At 37.2% G+C, this 21285-nt stretch overlaps 1 protein-coding gene across 1 annotated transcript; it reads right to left on the bottom strand.

Annotated features, from left to right (window-relative positions):
• Positions 1-1167: 1167 nt before the first annotated feature.
• LOC104597849 (DNA-directed RNA polymerase 2B, chloroplastic/mitochondrial-like) lies at positions 1168-19131 on the bottom strand. The gene is made up of 19 exons (XM_010259586.3): positions 17964-19131; positions 14504-14716; positions 14272-14405; positions 14091-14157; positions 13799-13857; positions 13401-13518; positions 13160-13273; positions 12889-13020; positions 12383-12799; positions 9005-9055; positions 8220-8290; positions 6445-6529; positions 4736-4888; positions 4536-4610; positions 3624-3713; positions 3448-3495; positions 2982-3096; positions 2801-2904; positions 1168-2168 (listed from the first exon to the last, which is right to left on the bottom strand). The coding sequence occupies exons 1-19, from the start codon at positions 18900-18902 to the stop codon at positions 2058-2060; spliced, it is 3096 nt and encodes a 1031-aa protein (XP_010257888.1). The 5' UTR covers positions 18903-19131; the 3' UTR covers positions 1168-2057.
• Between the last annotated feature and the right edge of the window lie 2154 nt (positions 19132-21285).

Genomic DNA, 21285 nt, shown 5'->3' with positions numbered 1-21285 from the left:
AAGAAAATGTTTAAAACTAGGGTTTTGGAGGTGCAATAAAAAGAGGGCAGAATAATCTCATAAGGGTACAAAACTGGACTGTTAATAGTGGGAGAAAAGTGTTGGAATCTAAAAATAGAGTTCGAATCTGTGCCCCACATGCACATCTCAGCGTGTATTGGAAACATCTCCTGAAGTTGCCATTGGAAGATCAAAGATGCTCCCAATACACGATAGGATGTGCTGTGGGGCACGCTAAGTTGCCGCAGGCACAAATTCTTTAAAATACAAGATTGTTCAGTTACAAGATAACTCATAAATGATAGTTTGGGGACTTATAAATCACTACTCCTAAAGTACAAGGTAGGTAGTATTTGTATTCTATTCAATATTTTATCGGTGTTTTTGAACTGTTTCGGACTGTTCGGCCCAGGAACCGTCCAGGCAACCAGTTATTTGGTCAAACCGTTGACTTGGTCAGTGACCCATTGACTTGAGCGGTCTAACCGTTGACCCATTCGACCCATACAATGGTTTTCGCCGTTTTTATTTTAATTATTATTATTTTTTAATTTGGAATGGACCATCTGTTCAAATCGGTCAGTCGAACCACTGACCCGAAAACTGATGGCCAAAGCAGTTCCGGTTCCAGGTCGATTTTTAAAACATTTGATTTTAACCATAGTAAAATATAGTTGACCATTTGTAACAGTTGCAAATGCTGGAAATTCAATCATTTGTATGTGTTGGAAAAGCTAGGAAGACGATGCTCATAACGCTAGTTTTACGCTTTCGTGTAGATCTACGACATTTGCCAACGATTTTTCTTCGAATTGTAGAACATTTAATAGATGCAGGAGCCCAGATTTTCTATCGCTTTTCCTAACCTCTCTACCCGCCGTGAATTGCAGCCACATATCTCTGGGAAAAGCGAGTAGGAAATCCCTGAGTATCTGGATAGTATCCAGATTCCAGAGTGCAGAATCGCATATTCATTTGGAAAAAAAACACACACACACAAAGAATGCCAAAAGGGAAAAAAATAGTCAAATAATGGTTTGGGACATAGCTATCATTTATTTACCATATTTTACCACTGAAAGGAAAAAAAAAAAAGATAATGAACTAGGTTAAATGGAATCAACTTTCTTTACTAACATTGCATGTTTCAGTGCATACACATGGATGTCATGCAACTCGTGATTATTTCTCAAATTCGCCAATATGGCAACTTATATCATTTTCACTTTTGTATTGTTCAAACAAAGAATAAAGCAAGATACAGGTATGCTCTGCGCATATACAAGTCTCAAGATATTGATACAGAGACTGAAAAATATTGAATACCACAACGGACACATACAAACCACACAGATCAGGCCAATGGAGTTTCTAAACAACCTTCAATGGGATCTGCTCTCTTTACACATTTAAAGGTCAATGATTATCCTGCAGTGTAGTGCGCTAGAAGTTGGAAATTGGAATACCTTCTTCAGTCTGTTTCAATTAGATCATCTGCTTAGAGCATTGTCACATGGCATTCATCACTGATATCCGCAGCTTTACCTTGTTCTTGCTTTACACCCATCGGAGCTTTGTCAAGGACAACTTGCTTCATGCATATACCAACTGTAGGGTCTGTTTATTCAGCTAATCCTGCTGCGTATCACTGCCATCTTATTCATTCTCTAACCAGTTCATGTACTACTTCTAACATCTTGCTAGTAAGTCAGTTTTGGAAAGCTTCCTTCCCCCACACGGTGTCTTCTGTTGTTCTTCTATGATAATCTGTCATCATCCCCGAAGACCAGTGTTGTCAAAGCTGGTTCAACTACAGAGTGGAACCTGGTCGGTCACTTTAATGTTTGAAGGCAACTTGATTTGAGATATTCACATGAATAGAGCTGAATGCCTCGATGGTATTGTAGGCAATGCAACCTACTTCCAGACTCACCTTGTACTTTGTCAATCCATGAATGAAAAGAATACAAAAAAAGCTTTCATTTCCTTGCAATTTAATAGAAAAGGTAGTGAATACTAATACAGGAGCATGAATAAGAGAAGCACTGAGCCGCAGATCAGTTGAAGAAATACGGCGAGTCCAGAACTTCCCGTAAATCAAAATCTCCACGCTCTGGCAAAGGAGGGAAATTTAATGTTGGGAAGGACTGTTGAAAGCTCTCCAACAACTGTGCATGAAAGCAGGAACATGTAAGCTTATTAATACAATGTAGCAAGGCCAAATTACAGTTCGGACTCCCAAGAGATGGCTAAGCAACCTCTCTTGGTAAAAAGCTAAATTTTATTGTCATTCAATAGATGGTGTCAGATCCTTCAGTTGACGTTATTTTTTGATTGGTCTTCAGTTGACACTTTCCCGACATTTCCAGCATTTACAATTACAAAGTACATGTATTCCAGTACTACATAATTTTTTGTTGATCAATAACAGTGAAATTTTATTAATGATATATAAAATCAGAATTACAAGTACTACATAATTTTAGCTGCTAGAACTCTGATAAATGTCAACTTAAGGATTTAACACCATCCACTGATAGAGAGTGGCAAAACAGGAATCTTGAAGTGGAACCCATATATTTGGGACAGGCTTTGTTGTGTCCAGTACATATTCATGATTCCCTCAAAGAGAAAGTAGCCTTTTTTTATCAACAAGATTTATATTAATGATTTAAAGATAGTACAAGAGGTACAATATACACGAAGAGAAAGTAGCCTTTCTCATACTAAAAGCAATTGGAAGTCAAAGATTTTCAATCTCTAACTGTGACAAAGCAATCTCAGAATGAAGAGACCATACATTCTCTAGTATTGGCTTCTCATAGAGTTCAACAAACTTTTCTCGGAGTATTTTGTTCATTTCGTCAATATCACATGCGTGTGTCCAATATGAATCATGGACTCCTGTAAAGGGAAGGTCAGATGTAATAACTAAATAAAAAATAGTAAGAGAAAGAAAAATATGGATATTCACTATCAACCTGCAAAGTTCAAGCCTGCTTTCCTACAAGCAACTGCAGTCATCATCATATGGGAACCATCAAGAGAGTGAACAAAGTTGGGTGGAAAGGCAGTCCTCTGCCGCTTGACCATGACCTATAATAGTCAAAATAATAGTAAGAGAATAGTTTTACAGGGAAACACACACATACCAAATGTTAAGTGGTAATTCAGTTTCAACAATTAATGAACATATCCAGTGTCAACTGCAGTCATCATCTTATATGATTACTACAAGCAGTTGAAAAAAGCATTATTGATGACAGCATTTTAAATCACCAATAATATGCATCCAGGAACATATTTTCTTAAAAGTTGTTTTTAAAACACATCTTGAGATAGTAGCAGCGAAGTTTGCATGGAGTAAGATGCATGTGACTACAACAAAACTGGTAACTTCAAGGACTTTTAGGGTAGTGGGCAGATGAAGCTGATAGCAGTAATTACCTTGTCAGTTTCTCGTTGTAGTGTCAAAACCTGAAGGGAAGTTTTAATCTGCACTCAATTTAAACCAAAATAGGGCCCAATAGCATCAAATAGTGATAATGTTTTATTACAAGAAAAGAACACAGTATGGACATATGTTTAAGTATGCATATAAAATATAATCAGCGATCACTTACGAGGTGCCTTCCTAGTTTGCGGTAGGGTTGCACAACAGGAAGCCCAAGAGGAGTAGTCCACCGCACTGGCTGATTTTCTGAAGCAATTATCTGGTTGATGTTCAAGCTTCATAGTTAGCAGGCATAAAGCCTCTAAAACAGAACAAATTAATGAAAATTCTGATGGACAAAAAGTGAGAAATGTAAGGATAAACTTCACGAGGCCCATAGAAACTGGTGAATAGGTGAGAACCTAGCCTAGCTTCTCTCCCTCTAAGGTCTCATACCATTTTTTTGTATGGGCTACAAAAGACTTATTAGTTGAGGATACTGTGATTTGATGGATGAGAGATTACTCCTCTGGCCTGAAGCTGTGCTTGAGTTCTAAGAGAACTCACTCAAGATGAACATAGAATATTTTCTCCAGAAACTTTTCAAGAATGTGTTTGTTTGGACCTCCAAAAAGGATATTGGATGGGTACTAGGAAAGGTATGAGCATTCATAACTCAATAATAGTCATACCCATTGCCCAATGCTCTGAAAAGCATATATTATCACAAATCATCATAGCTCGTATGATCAAACTTAGTTTTCTAAAAACTTAAATATATGAGAACTTATTTTGCCTCATAGTCCAAATCCACAAATAAATAATTAATACAACAAAATTCATGTCATGCACTAGAGGTAAGAAGTGGACCATTGCAAATTGAAGGGGTTAGATGAGCTAGGGAAATGGACTGTAGTAAGAAACGATTTAAGCACTCATAATTTAACAATAGATATGGTACTAAACTGAATGGAATGACAAAACAGGATTGATGTAGCCAACCCCATACAGTTGGGACAAGGTTCAGATGATGAGATGGCACATTTTCAACATTTTACATGAATAACATGTGTACGAGTCACAAAATAAACAACACACATACCTTTGCACAATCACCAAGCCAGCTCATGATACTACGTGCAGCTTCGAACATCTCGCCTAATGCAGTTAAGGTGGTCTATTCAAGCAACAAAAGAAAATAAAATATCATTGTTATACATCTCCTATGACATATAAATGAAAGGATGTCATACATCTTTCAAAAATAACTTATAAAGTACTGTAGTTCTATCTACCACTTACTTTTGCTGCATAACAAGATGCACCAAACAGCTCCGAATCATCTGCAATGACATTACGTTCCTTCAACCTCCTCTTGATTTGGTCACGGGCTCCAATATATGTGACACCATAGACAGATGTCATCACTGTCTGCTTCACCAATTTCCTATCCACCTAGAGATGTCCAATTGCCAAGAGCAACTATTAGTCAAATACCAAATCAGGAAAAAACCAGTACAACCAGACATGTTTAAAATTATCTAATTCATAAGCTGTGTTTTAAAAGGCACCCCTATGGTGCATCTATGCACACAAGCAAGGAACATTTTAAGACATGCACCTTGTCTGAAATCAGGTGCAGCCCCTTTCTTTCTTGCTTTCTTTCTTTACTTCTTTCTTTTTCTTCCCTTTTTTATGGGGCTATACAACGGGGGCAGCCCATCCCCCAAACCCATAACCCCCCCCAACCCTGGTGTAGGAGGGCTTCAATCCCAAGTCTCCACTACAACAAGCCAGAGACCTTAGCGACTAGCCATCTGGCACCCTGCTTGGTGCAGCCCCTTTCAAAAGGCACATGCTTGGTGTGTCTAGGCATGTGCCCCAGCCCAGGTGCCCACCTTTTTAAAATGTTTTTTTTCCTATTTTTTTGTGGATTGACACCTTTATAATGATTTATCAACTTCTAAATTAACTTGTATTGCTGTTTGTACACTAGTAATTGCCTATTACCTTTTAAGACAAACAAAAACAAAAACTTCTTAAAGCTTTAATTCTTGCAAATAGGTTTGCTGCAAGCCATAAACTGTGTGAGCTAGGGTGCTGCATATTTGTAATTTTATATTCTTTTTTATTGGGCTGAATGGGTGTGGGCCTAGTCTTATACTTGTTGTATTTTGCTATTGTTGCCTAATGAGGGCAGACTTGTTTTTCCTCCTTTATTATGACTACATATAAAAGTTAACAGTAGGGCTGGACAGATAAACAACAAGCTGCCACACCTTATTCAAGTTCTCTTCTACTTTTCTTCTCTTTTCTCCATGGGCCATGGTTGATTGACTTTAAGGTTCTCAAATGGCAAAATTTCCTTTAAAGAAGCAACAACAATATGACTAATATCCAATTCCTGATGCCAAAAGTTTTTAAATAGAGAGGCCAAAAGTTTAGATCAAGGAGCCACCTCAAACCCCTGCCCTGCATGGTCTTGTTTGGATTTGGACTTGCCTCAAGAGGCCTTTCTGGAGGCTGAAGACCAGTTTCCTAGGATCATGAATGCAAGACGTTTAACATCACACAACCAAACTGCTTGAAGCAATTTGGTACAATCCACATATGCTTGCTTTTAATTATACAATCTCACTTTAGATATGTTTTATCTGTTACGTTTATGTGTTTTAATTTGAGCTAATAGGCTTTTTAAAATATTTAATTTCTTTTAAAATTCACGCTTACATTTTTTATGCATTACTATCTTTCCTTTATCTTTTTATTTTTTTTCAAAATATTCAAAAACTTGTGCCTTGCTTCAAAAAGGTGTGTGCATCACCTTGCACCTTGTGCCTCAAACACTAAAATTACTGTGTTGTTAAAACACTGTCCATAAGTCATACTAATATAAACTAAAAGAAAGAGAAAAACCTGGTTGAAACATTTTCATATTTTAACAAACCCTCCCCATCCTAAATTACAAAATACCATTCAAAATAACAAGGGCCTGAGAATAACAAACCAACCTGATTAATTAAAATCCTAGCATGCATTGCATTTGGATGAGTTTCTGGATCCTTCTCTGCATCTCTTCGCATGATATCAAGAACTCTGGATTATAAACATTCTAGATTAGACCACTTCTCAGGAGATAAAAGGTTTATACAATTATATTACTTCACAATAATCATAGAATGTATGTGATAATTATTACTAATATTTAACAAGTTTTATGAAGCAAGTATGAAATTCAATTACTTATCAAACTTGGCTGTAAGGTTCAAAATACTACAGGCCTTGTGGCTTCTGCCTAGCAAGAAAATTTTCCACTGTATGCATCGAACTATTGTAGTATACATTTTTTTTTCTTAAAGCTCTTATGCCTAAACAGTGTGCTTAAAGCATCACCTAGGCATCAATTGGACATCTGGCTAGGCAATTCGAAGGTCTAATAAAAGCAGTTAGAAGTTGCAGTCTATTATTCATTCATTAGATGGTATTCCTTGTTGAATTCTGTATATTTTCAAGCTTCAACTTCTAACTGCAACATTTATCTTAACCAAACCAGTTAATGAATGGGCTTTCTCCCTATTTGGATGTAGCTGGAATCCTCCATCAGACTTGCAGGGCCTTTTTTCCCCTTCTTTTTTCAGGTGGCGGATAAAAAGGGGAAGGACTATGTGGAGAGGACTAAGGACTGCAGTATGTTGGACACTTTGGGAGGAAAGAAACTCCAGGATATTCTCAGAAGTTGAGAGAGGAGCAGCAGATCTGAGGGCTATCATACATATTAGGGCTGTACAGTGGCTGAAATCTTTGGAGCTATTCACAGATTACACTGTGGATGACATGTTGAGGAAGTGGGGTGAAATTGCAAATTGCACACAGACCAAGTCAGTAATGAGTGTGGCTTGAACCCCCTCCACCTGGTGGATTCTTGAAATTAAACCTTGATGGGTGTAGTAGGGGAAATCCGGGACAATAGGGGATTGGGGGTGTTTTTAGGGATGAGAATGGGATCATTTCTGCCATGTTCTCAGGCCTAATTGGAGTGGGTGACTCCCTTAGAGCTGAGATCTTTGCAGTTATGGAAGGAGTCCAGAAAGCTAAGGAGTTGAACATCAGGAAACTCATAATTGAAGGGGATTTAGAGGTGGTGATAGGGTGGCTGATTAAAGATAACAATGGCTTATGGAAGTACAACAATGAGAGGATGAAATTCAAGTGGCTGGTGCGGGAGATGGAAGTTAAGATATGTTGGGTTAAAATATCGGCTAATTCCCTAGCTGACGGTTTAGCTAAACAAGGGGCAGAAAGGGATTCACTGTTTTGGGCTAAGCTGTAACTTTAGTGTTTTTTCCTTTTCTTGAGGTTCATTGTTGCTCTTGGAAGATAAGTGTGTTTGCCTTCCTCTTGTAAATCTTCTATTGATGATTTAATGAAAGTGTTATTGATAAAAAAAAAACCAGTTAATGAATGCTGGTTGCATGTTCAATTAGATGGATAAACACCCAATCCATCAAAACTTGGCACAGAAAAATGGGCATAGATTTGGCAGGTCAAACACATCAATATCCACATCCATGCCACGTTGAGTCCAACACAGGTACCTGGGATAAAATGAATATCACATATCATAAGCTGTTTACCATCATAATTTTCATTTTCTTTTCACACTCCCCATCCTTATGTCCTCTATTTCTTTAACTATTTTTCCTATACAAAAACTTATACAGGGGTGGGGGAGGAGGGTAATGGCTTTAAAATAGCACGCTTTCATGTATTTAAGGAATCAGCATACCTAGCAGCTATTCCTGAGTAAACATCTGCAGGTTTCTCTCCGGCAACCAGGTTCACGGCAGCTGCTCCCAACTGAATGAATGAAACAATTTCATTTCAATAACAAAACACAAAAATAAAATAAATAGAAATATCAAGAAGCAGTGAACTATTTAGTCCAAAATGCATTTCCTAGTTCCATCTACCAGACAATCAATACAGTGATCTCATGAAGGTAATGAACAAGATAACCATTGACCCTGCATTTAGCAATCAAAAAAATAAAAAAAAAAGGAAAGCTGATGAAAAGGCAGATTATATTGCTTGGTAGTAAAATAAGCTTGGCACACAATCACACATAAAGAGTAAAATATTTCTTTAACCAGATTAGAAATAAAATATCTCTGTTTTCTTCAAGAAAAAAAAGTTAATTATCCCAAATAAAAAACAAAATGAAGAACACAAAATATCGAAAACATCTGATTGTGCTCACCAAATCATGCTGCCAGTTTGATTTTTAGCCAAGTGATAGACCAACTTCAGAGTATGGTCCAGTCCAATGAGGCACTGTATTTGATGAATGATGCTTGCCACATTGTTTTCATGTATGTATGTATGCTTGCCACATTGTTTTCATGAATGATGCAAGTAATCATTCCTTTTATTTGATGAACATGAAAAACAAGTTATGACTTATGACATATATCTGCATAAAAGATCTTCAAATATATACATGGATACTATCATAACCAGAAATTAGTAGCAAAAACTAATACCAAATAATAATGAAAATAGAAAGATTATTACCTTGTCTCTTCCAAGGGCAGCATAGTGTTGTAAGCCATTACATGATCCATCCTGAAAGCATAAAATAGAGACATAAACCTTACTGGATCAAGCTTTCCAGTATGAGAGGATCAAGACAAATCTGTCTATTTTTTATACAAAAAAAAAAAAAAATTGTGTTGTTATAATAGCGTCCATGTTGCATGGACATGTCAAAATTGGTGTGATGTCTGTCTCTAACATTTCAACTTTTAGTATAAATTTCTTGTCGGACAGTCCACCTCGTCCATGCCATGTTCTTGTCATTTCCATGTCACATAAGATAATATAAAATAACTCAAGCTGGGTACAGCTGGTCTTTCATTTCTGATGTGCCCAACCCATTTAGATTGGGCTCAGGCCTGGGCTGGACACGTGTTGGTCAATCAAGTTAAAGTGGGTCTATTACATCCAATGTATTAAAAATTGCTATAAACCTATTTATTATCACTAGTTTAGAGCATTAAATAGGAATATTGTAATTTTGTACATATGCATGTATGCATGTAAGCTAGAGCAGGTTTCAAGCTGGACTCAGGCCAGGCATGGGCTACCTAAGGGCTAGGCCCAGGCACAGCCTCGGGGGAAAAACTGGAGGACCAAAAGTTCAAGCCTAGCCCATGTTAAGTTTCAGGTTGGGTGGTCCAGGCTTGGGTTGGACCCACCAAAGTTGCAACCCCATTAATTTCTAGGACATGGGGACCAGATTATAACACAATTAAAAAGGTGATTCCAGGAAAATTTGGTTTGGGCTTTTCCTGCAAAGTTTTGCAACACAAATTTGCTTTTATACATTAGTTTATGTGTATGAATTTAAAAACAGAAAAAAGCACCCAAAATTATCCAATACCCTGGAGGAGACTTTTGCTTTATCCTTCAGAATTCATTATAATAGATTGGTAGCATGAGACAAAAGACACAATCAGTTTGGATGTTGGATGACCACAACTGTGGTATAAGATACATAACAGACACAAATGAAAAGATAATTGATGAATTTATACATTAATACTGTTTTCCACATGTCCTAGGAGCTCCCTTGCACATCTTCGATGTCTTTTCTCCATTTTTTTTTTATCAATAACAGAAACTTTATTAAGAATTATGAAGCTTTAGGTACAAAAAAGGGGGAGATAAGAGTCTTATCTCCCCATCAGAAAATTACAATGAAAGAAGATTAAAAAATAGCCCAAAAAATAGCCCAAAAAATAGCCTCCCTATTCACCCCTTGCTTGGCCAACCCATCTGCAAAAGAACTAGCAGTCCTTTTCACCCAGCTGTATTGTATCTCAATGCCTCTACATAGCCATAAGAATTTTTTCTTTTCATTATTGTAACTCCACAAGCCACTGTCCTCTTTCTTCAACCAGCTAATCACCACCTTTGAATCACCTTCCAAAATCAGCCAACTGATATTTAGTTCCCTTGCTCTTTGAACCCCTTCCAAAGCTGCAAGGATCTCAGCCCTAATAGAGTCTCCTCCAATAGGGCCTGAGAACAGAGCAATAACAATCCCTTCCTCATTCCTGAAAACTCCCCCAATCCCAGAGGGCCCTGGATTCCTTATGCTACTGCCATCAAAATTCACTTTTATAAATCCGAAGGGAGGAGGGGACCACAAGGGACTAAGAGTCCTCTTACACAGAGTAGAGGTTACTATCTCTTTCCAGTTTCTTAACAGGTCAGCAATAGGAAAGTCTGAGAACAGTTCCATAGTTTTTAACCAGTGGGCAGCCCTTAAAAGTATTAGGTCTAATAGTTCTTCCAGGGATCTTTCATTTTCTGAAAATATTCGAGAGTTTCTTTCCTCTCATAGTGACCAACACACGGCTGCCCTAATACTCATCCACATCATCTTCCCTCGCTTCTTAGGCCATCTAAAAAACGAAGGGGAGAACAAACCTTGGACACTCTCAGGAGGGTTCCAAGTACACCCAAAGCGAGAAAGTACCCACTCCCAAACAGTTTTAGTAACCTTACAAGAGACCAAAAGGTGGTAACCGGATTCCCCATCATCTTTACAGAGAGAGCATCTATTAGGAAGTAAACAAGAATTGGGTCTCTTTTTCTGAAGTAGATCATTTGTATTTATTCTTTCCAGGAAAATTTCCCAACAAAAAAGCCCAACCTGAGGAGGAATGGGCTTGCTCCAAAATTCCTTAATCGGAAAGGACACACCAGAAGGGACAGATGACTGAGTTAAGGTTTCAAAAAACGAAGCACAAGAGAAGGTTCCTGAAGTAGAAGGGATCCAAATTCTGGTGTCTCCCCTATTAGGATCAAGGAAGATATTCTCAAGGATGGCTAATAAAGGTAAGAGGCTGTCCAAGTCTATATCCCTAATTTCCCTTCGCAGGCCGAGGTTCCACCAAAACCAGAAGTGGAGTCTGAAGGAACTAAAAAAGAAGAGATAGGTTCAATGTCTTTTCTCCAATGTTCAGTTAACTTTGCATGTTCAGAAGAAATTTATCTATTTATTTATTTATTTGTTTGTTTGTTTGTTTGTTTGTTTGTTTGTTTTCTATGGACAAATAAATGTATAGAAGAATGATTAGTTTTGAAATTTATGATCTGATGATGGGTTGTAACTATGTGGACCATATGGGAAGAAAGGAATGCAAGAATTTTCAGAGAATGAAAGGAGCAAAGAAGCTCTAATAGAATGCATCATAGTAAAAGTGGCCCATTAGGTAATAACACTAGAAAGATTTTCTCCTTTCTCCACATAAGACATTACGAAAAAATGGAAAAAAGTAGCAGGGTCAACCTCAAAAAAGGATAAAATACATGGAGTATAGACAGCACCAGAAAAAGATTATGTTAAACTGAATTTTGATGGGAACAGTATGGGAATCAAGGGCCTTTTGGATGGGGTGTACAAGGCTAGGATAATGAATAAAAAAATGATTATTTATGGAGATTCAAAATCGTTAATAGCATGGTTGAAGAATGACGACAATGCTCCATATACTTATCAAAATGAATCCAAGAAATTTAAGTGGATAACTAGGAAGATGGAAGTGAGGCCTCAATTGGTGCAATGGTCAGCGAATAGCATGGCTGATGCTTTAGCAAAACAAGGGGTAGGGTGAATCGAATGTTTTGGGCACAACTGTAACAAGGAAATGAAAATAAAAGAGGAGAGATAAGAGATTTTGTCTCTCAAAGAATGTATGTATAGGTGTAATATTCTCATAAATGCCTAACAAAATTGCTCCCCTTCCCATGAATAGAGAAGAAGGTTCTAAACTCCTAATAATATCCCATAAAAAAATAATGTAATTACAGTCTCCTTACATGATAATTCCCACAAAGATAATTTACAAAGAACAGACTTCTGACTATTCCAAGAGAAAGTACCTGGTGAACAGGCATATGGGAGATGGTAGTCTCTGGTGAAGAGCTTCTTAATGCCTCGGAGAGATTGATGCATGCTGCCAAGCACTGAAATGGATCTTCTGCATTTAGCCACCAGCGCCTACCTTCAAGTGGTCTGTCTGCAGAATCAAATATATCATCCAAGTGATTCTCAGTAAATGCTATTCGACCCTCATAGGATAACTTGTCCACACCACCAGCATATAAATTTGCCAAATGTATCTTCAGCCACTGCAAGCCAGACTTTCCGAGAGGACGCCCTTCTGCAAACTCCAAGATTCCCCGGCACAGGTCTGAACCAAGATGGTTTAAATATGGGTGCATGGGATATGCACGACCTCGGAAGTCAAGGTTGTGTGGGTAGAAGAAGCCATCCTCATCCTTCATTCTCCTAGCTACCTGCTCTCAAATAAGGACAGTTGGTAAACTGTATAATGGAGCATCTATTACAATAACCAATTTATGGGGTAGACAAGAAATCTTCTTACAGCGAGTTTAAGTTCTATGTCACATCGTTGTGAATGCCTCTCACTGTTCTCCTTCTTAGCAGCTTTAACTTTCCATTTCCATTTCTTGATCTCTGCTTCATCTTCTGTATCAGGTTCTTCTGGAATAGGAACCTGTAGAGAATAAGAACATATTAGGTTCTTCATGTTTGTTTATATGTGCTTGAACAACAATTGTGAACTTCTGATATTTATTCAAAAACAAGGATGAAAAAGTTCTAAAAATTCATCCACTAAAGAAAATGTGACTCACATCTTCACGATCAACCAAATCTGCAAGACGACCGCCACTGGCCCATATTCGGTCTACAACACTGAGAACCCTTTTATTAACCCTCCACTTGGTATTGCCGAGTGTATCAAGGGCCTAAACAGTTTAGAACACCATTGAGTCACTATTGCAACAAAAAACAAGCAGAAGAGTGATAACAAAATCCACAGCATCATTGTTGTAAAAAGATACAAAACTAAAAACAAATCCAAAGTTCTCAAACCTCAAAAACTGGTTCTAATTGCTTCCTGGGAGCCCTCTTAACTGCTTCTCGCTGTTGTCTTGCTCCATGTGTTCGCATGACATAAGATGGTAGGAACAGGTATGCACCTTTATCATATCTTCCAGAAGATGTAAAAGAAAAACCATAAAACAAAATAAGCACAGGCTTCATGTGAATAACCAACCAGTATGCAGTTATTAGCTTATAATTATATATAGCTCCCAATCCAAATAGATAAAAATGTTTGTGATCAAATCATCAAATAGCTCATCTTATTTGACAAATCCCAGTTTCACCAGTCAGAACTTAGGTTGTCAGATGAACTAAACATCAAGTCAGAAAATGAATAAAAACTGAAATGCAGAAATACAGAAATTAATAGAACCTGGAAATCATACCCTGTCCAGTTGACTGGAGGAACCAACATTGGCATATAAGGGATCACCATGTGCCTTGCCTGTTATAAAAAGGAGCAATTTTTATGGCATAAGATTCTTAACGCCCTCATGACTGAAGCAGTGATTATAATTTTTAAGAAAACAGTTTTTCATTTGAAGATGTCTCATGTAATTAAAACATGCAAACACAGCTACCCACACACACACGGTAGAAAAGTAAATTTATTTGTAGCAGAGTACCAAATCTCAGACAGCAACACCAGTCTCTACCAAAGTTCTAGGTTTAACTTACAGTTCTCTCTAGCCCTTTGCGAACTAAGGGATCACATTCAATAACCCCATATCTTCTGCTAGTTTTCCTGTTGAAAGAGAAGAAGGGAAAAAAAACTGTCCTATTAATAATGTTTAGTGGTGATATACAACGAATTTCATATCTAGCTTTGTAAATCAACAAGATAGGACAGAATCCTCACTGTGCTTCTTTAGTAACAGTTTTAAGGGAGTGTCTAAAAGCAGGTCGAATATCTGGTGGACCATCTGCCAACTGATCAACTGGAGGTTGTATATAGGCCGTTTGCATCAATAATTCAATAAGACGGCTCCCAACCTGGAATACACAAAAACGAAATGTAAACCTTCGCATACAGCATTGTGCTTAAGAAACCAGAACTTATTCCCCCAGTAAATGCCATAAAGAACACATACCTTAGCCTGAGCATCCTGGCCCCATGGCTTTGAATCATCCTGGCCCTTCACTATCTGTCTGACTTGCTGCAGCTTTTGTTTTTTCATCAAATCAGTAACTTTTTTCCTTAATCTTTGTTGTTCTTTGATTACAGGATCAGATTCACCGCCATCAGCTTTCTTATCCTTATCAGTCTTTTTCCTTGTCTTTTCCAAAAACTTGTGTATTCTAACCTGATCCATCCCAACAATATTTAAAAATGAATGTTCACCAATGATGGTGGAAATTCAAGATGGTAAAGGTGGGGAGGAGGATCACTTGGAAGCAAAAATATATTCAATTAGTGGATAGAAAGCCCAGAAACAACTCTTTTATTTGCTTGATGAACAGGACCTCCAAATTTTTCCAGAGGACCTGGTTTTATTCAAAATGTAAAGGATAAAGAAGAAATACCACTTCCCCATAAGGATGTGCTAGTTTTAAATATCCTACACCCTTGACTCCAAATCCAAATTACTAATTCATAAAAGGAGGAAATAAAGAAGGTCTAACATGCTGAGAATCAAGAACATAATGAGAAAGATGATTACAAACTTTATTAAATCAGAAAGTAAAATGGAATAATATTGTGGAATCTAAAGAATATATTGTGGAATCTAAGGGCCAGTGAGAGTTTTTCCTATTTGGATCCATTCCTTGAATAATGTTAACAACATCAAATAAAATAGCTAATAAGTAATAACCACAGGTAACTTACGTCAACAAAGTTCTTTTTCTGGTTGGTCACACTAAAGAAGTTATATCAGTAATGACTTCACTGCCTCTTTTCAGTGTTTCTTTTTCTGATATTTCTGGTGCTACATTTTCTATCTTTACAAAATTGGACAAGAAAGAAAGAAAAGCACAAAAGAGATGGCATAAAAAAGAGAATTAAAGGATGATGTGGAAATGTTATTTAGGTATTCTTGCTGATCAAAAAAATATTATTTAGGTATTCCTTTTAAGTGGGGCATTGAGTGATTGAGTCAGAAAACGTTGGTGAAAAGAGGAAAATGTAGAAAAGGTACTCTACATATGAGGTTTCCTGCAAAACAATTCTCAAACATTTTCAATTACTTCGGTAAATCATTTACAATGTGGTGTGAAGGAGTTAATACTCTCCCTCAAGCTCTGCATCCCTCAAACAGGGAAAAGCACATGGTTTTAGCCATAGAAATATGTTCCAGGAATTCTCTTAAATGGGGAAAGAGTAAAGAAATGCAATTTCAGGATCCTTGGGTAAGGTAAACATAGGAAAGGTTTGATCCATAAATTGAGGTTTTACTGCAAAATCTATACAGAATCAGGTAAACCCTCAGCTACTTGATTATGCACTTACAATGTTCAGGATTCCAGGAAACCCCCTCAAACTGTACTATATGTGAAGGGGGATCAGCATAAATTGCAAATCTGGGAGAAGGTTCAGGATATGCTTGTCATGGAAATAAGAAAAACTGAACTCTATGCATAAGCCTTTGTAATTAATAAATTCAAGAAAAAAACAAATGTAGTTATAACCCATTCACTTATTGAGTTAAATATATAAAATTCAAAAACAACTCAAAAAAAGAAATCAAATACAATTTTAATTCATGGCTCAAATTTTTTTTATAATAAAAGAAAATAAGTTTTATTAAATAAAAAAGAAAGTACAAAGGAAGGTGACCAGTGATCACCCAAGAGAATAAGAAAAAGAAAAACAAATATACTTTTTCAACACTCTACCCGAAACAGAGAAAAAACAATCATCCCTTCCCCTGAGAAAGAAACTCCACCACACCAGACAAAAGATCCTGCACTTAAAACAAAAATGCGCAAGAAAATATCAACCCCTTACAACAACAAGAAACAAGAAAGAACCAACTATCCAAGAGTTAAAAAGAAGACTCTTGGTTCAATTTCAACATCAGTTTGCTTCACTGAGGTCAAAACACTTCCTTGTGTTATAGAGCTGACAGTGATTGTACTTCTCTTTCTCTTAAGTTCTTTTTTCTTTTGTTATATTTACTATTTAATGCCAAAACTTGCAAACAGCCTCACATCAATGCAACCTCCAAGGCACCATGGCAATATCTTTTGCAAGATAATAAACCAATATATTTTTTTATTTGTTGATATGCATGCATTGTGCTAGTTCACAAAAAAGTTAAAAAACAACAAAAGAGAAAAAAGAACCTGTTTTTAGATAGGCAAAGGCATGTTATGCATTCAAATGGGATCATAATGGTTACTGCACCCTATTTATTCTCTTTTGAGCTTTGAACCCAGCAACCCTTGTTTTTTTTTTCTCTATGGGCTACTAGGGGTGCTCACGGTTCAGTTAACCGAACTGTGGGGTATATTTTGTAACCGAACTGGTAGTACCGGTTTTGGAAAACCGGTAACCGAAACCTATCAGTTAACCGGTCGACCGGTTTGGTTAACCGTCGGTTCAGTTCGTCGGTTTTTTGGTTTTTTAATTTTTACAATATATTATAAAAATATATATAATATTATATTTTAAATAATAAATAATATATCATATATTATAAATTTATAAATTTATATATAATGCATATTTATTAATTTATAATATATAAAAAATATATACAATATACATAAATATATATAAGATATATAGAAATATACGTATACCGGTCGGTTCGGTTAACCGCCGGTTTTCTATATTGGTTAACCGAAACCGAACCGGTACCCTCGTTTTTTAAAAACACCAAACCGACTGGTTCGGTTTTTTGTTTTAGGCTCAAATATGGCTACACCAGTACTACATAGTCTAAGGATGGTAAAACAGAATTTCAGAGATTTATTCGTTGAGAGAAATTCACAAGTAATTATCAGATGGATAACAATGAACTATGCAGGGCCTTGGAAATACAGATACATGATGAGGGAAACCAACAAGCTGGCATAAGAATCAAGAACTAGAGAAGTCTACAGATGGATTTGAGATCAGCTAATAATTTAACTGATGGGCTTGCAAAATAAGGGGCCAACAGAAATCAGATGTATTGGGAATTAGTCTCAATAGGTGGAAATTATTGAAATGGAATGATGGCTAACCAAAGCTAGCTATCCATAAGGGGTGCTTGGCACTTTGCTATATACTTGTTACTTCAATAAAATTTCAATTGTTACTGAAAAAAATGGTTACTGCACCCTCTGTCGAATTTGACATTTATCCAGCAAACCAGTAACATGATTGCAAGTACAATTTATAGAAATGACAGATTTAAAGAACAAAATGTTGTGGGTCGTCTTATATTCTTTTCGTATAGAACATTTTGCAACTTAAATCATCATGAAAGAGATATTTAATACCGGGATGCAAGTAAATAGGTTCAAACTAGATTCACTCTAGAAATCAGTTCTACATAAAAAAGGTTCCTATTACTTTTAAGTAATAACAAACCAAGTACTCGCTTCAAAACAAAGACCACTGACCTCATTCTCAATAGCTTCACCGATCTGGCAAGCAGCTTGGACCACCCTGCAACTGCCATGTTCACCTCCGGTCATCAGCAACCCCATCAATTTATGCATTGTAATAACCGACATCATTTCTGCCGGCAACTGATCAAAATATGGAGCATAAGCAGTTCTGTTCTTTCCCTTCCTACATAATTCCTGCTCTGCTACAATGCAATCACGTAAGGGCTCAAACCAACCAAGGAATAAAGACTTCATGTAAGGCAAATTGGGCGCTAGCTTCTGCTCACACATGTCCATGAGAAGCTCCCTGTACTCCTTGGCAGCCTGCTCCCATGCCTCTGTCTCAATCTTCACTTGCCTCCTCCGAAGCAATAGGTACTTCCCTTGTCCCATTCCTCCAACCAATTTTATCTGCTTCTGATCCCTGAGTTCAAGTTCTTTCTTCTCTTCTTTGCCCATCTCCTCCAATAATTCCTGAATTTCGTCGATGGCAGACAAATCCTCCTCCGCATCCATTGAGCATACAGCCTCGGCAACACTGGCATAACCCTTCGGATGATTCGATAACCTGGGAGGACTGATTGGGTTCCTAAAACACCCCAAAATGGGCCTTCCCAATTCATCTTCTTTGGATGGTAACTCCCCATTTCGGAGAAAACTCCTTTCAGAAAACCGAAAACTCATGCTGCTTTTGAGCTCAAATGGTCTGGTTGTATCGTTCAATATCGAGTCTTGAGAGAAACCCATAAAACCAAAAGTGCGTAAGATAGAAGAGGAGTCGCGGGAAAGCCTAACCTTCGTTAAAGAAGCTCGTCTTGCTATATGTCTCCACATCGCTGTGCTTATCCTTGATGAGTTTGGGGGGCAAAATGTGGCCTTATCGACTTGAATCAAGTAAACGAACTTGTTGCTTAGATTCGTAGAGGAAATCAAAGTTGCATTACTTGACATCAAATTTTACAATTTTCCGAAGAAAATGAGTAGAGCTCAAGAATGAGAAAAATGAAGATGATATATAGATTGGAGCAAGTGACTTCAAGTTAAACCTTACGAGACTCCAATTCATTACATCGGAGATGGACAGAGAGAGTGGCTGCCGGCTGCCGCCATAAACCCTTCTTAAACCTTAATCCATCTCACTTTTTTTCTTCCCTCTTTCCAGTTTCTACTGTCTGGTTTCTATCACTATTCACTAGTAAGTGTCCAAAAAAGAGCTTACACTGTTATGAACTCGCCGAGTTATATTCAAACCTCGACGTGCCGACCAACCAACCGGGCTAGTTCTTGAAGGAAAATGCTTTCTCCTAAAACCGCGCACTCCCCAAATTAGGGCTGACAAGCGACTAGGGTTCTTGCCAAGTCGATCGACCCGGTTCTGGTCCTTGGAAAAAATGGGTATGGGCGAAGTTGAAAACTTGGCTGACAAGTGTGATGTGTGTAGTGTGCCAGTGTGTGAAACAGTGAAAGCAGGTTATTTCTTCTACCAAAAAAATAAAAAAATAAATGGACTGCAATCCATCTAAAAAATTTGAATTTTAGCCCCTCCTAGTCTACTTGTAGCCCTGTAGAAATCCTATCTCCACCCAGGGTGGACTGAACCCCAAAAATAAAATTATTTCTCTTAATTTTTTAGCACAGTTGCAAGTGGATCTTCTTTAGTTAGAAATTAAAATTCTCTAATAAAAGGTACAAAATGTCCAAAATATCCATACAGTTATTATTAGTGTTGGTTTCTACGAGAAAAAAACAATATAAATTTTATAAACAATAAAAAAAATAATTTAAAGTTACAGTTTACTTTTGAATGATTAATATGAAGGATAAATTTAAAAAATAAATCAATTTCAGAAAAAAAAAAGATTAGAAGGTTTGGACTAACAATACATATAAAAAAAAGTTTGAAAAATAAACATTTTGGTCATTAAGTAACTGTATGGGCATTTTAGATATTTTCATGCTTCTTTTTAGAAGCCTTGGAAGCTTGGGGAAGCTTGAGGGGAGCTTGGAAGCGGTTATTGGGGAAGAAGCCTTGGAAGCTTGGGGGAGCTTTACCAATGCCGTTATTTAAGTCCAAATCTAGGGCATCAAAGTCGCGATCAACATCACCAGCACCATCGTCGTAGGTGCAGAGAAGACCTTTAGGAGAGACCATTTTTGCCGTCAATGAAGTCCTTGTAGGCTGAAGACCTCGTCAAGGATTGCATTGATTTTCTCATTTAACCCTAGGATTTTCGGCGACGACGAGATCGATACACCATTTCTTGCCTATTGGGACCTCCATCTTTATTCATATCGAATTGCTGGAAAATTCTTTTAACATTCTCTATTCTGGTACCCCTTGAATCCATTTTTAGGTGTTTTTCTTCCTATTGGTTTGAGCTCTCTATTTTCTTGACAACAATAGCGAAGAGAAGATGAAGAAAGACAAATAAAATAAGAAAGATTTATGGGTTTTATCTAAAGGAGAAAAGCTTAATGGACTTCTCTTTTAGCATCAGAAATCCAATCCAAACCGATTTGATACTCTCTCTCTCTCTAATATGTTATTATTACTGTCGTCAATTCTGTTTTCTTTTTCGTTTTTCGAGAGGGAAAAGTTTCAAGTTTCAATTCGAAATGGATCCGTGAAGAGGAGAAAAAGAAGAGGTGGAGGTGGCGATGGCTTTGCTTTCCCTCTTTTTTTCTTTTGAGAGGCTCTGGTCTTTTGGGCAGGCGTGGAGTGGAAGAGAGAAGAGAGAGAGAGAGAGGGAGTGGAAGAGAGAAGAGGGTTGCATGGAGTCGGAAAACGACGACGGAAATAGGAAACTTGATGGTGGAGGAGGAAGAGAGTCGTTGCTTTTTACATCGATGGGCAGTTCGATCGAGTTTTACATCGAAAAAAACGATGTATTTTATGCATCGATTATCGATGTAAACATCTTTCAAAATAAAGTTTTACACCGGTCTTCGGTGTTCTTTTACATCCCAACCAACACATACAAAAGTAGACTACGGTGTAAAATTACACCAAATCGGGATTTACACCTTTTCCAAACGCAACCTAAATAATTGGTCAAATTTGAATATTTATCGAATTAAATCAGGTAATATTCGAATTTGATCAATTAAATATTTAAAATATTCAAATTTGATTCGATTCAATTATGTCAAATCTCAAATTCGAAATCAAATTTTTCGAATTTTGTTAACACCCTTAGTTCTAGTCATGATTTGGGATAACCCAGGCAACACCAACTGACATTATATCATTGAAACATTTGTACATATAGTCCTGGTCGAGTATAGGTATATTATTGGTGGAGTGGATTACATCAGATTCAATGTCCCATTTTCA

The sequence above is a fragment of the Nelumbo nucifera genome, chromosome 4 (genome assembly GCF_055504915.1).
Source record: "Nelumbo nucifera cultivar China Antique chromosome 4, China Antique-T2T, whole genome shotgun sequence".
NCBI classification, from domain to species: Eukaryota; Viridiplantae; Streptophyta; class Magnoliopsida; order Proteales; family Nelumbonaceae; genus Nelumbo; species Nelumbo nucifera.
Note: the sequence above shows the minus strand (reverse complement) of the source record. Positions and strands in the feature narration are given on the sequence as shown.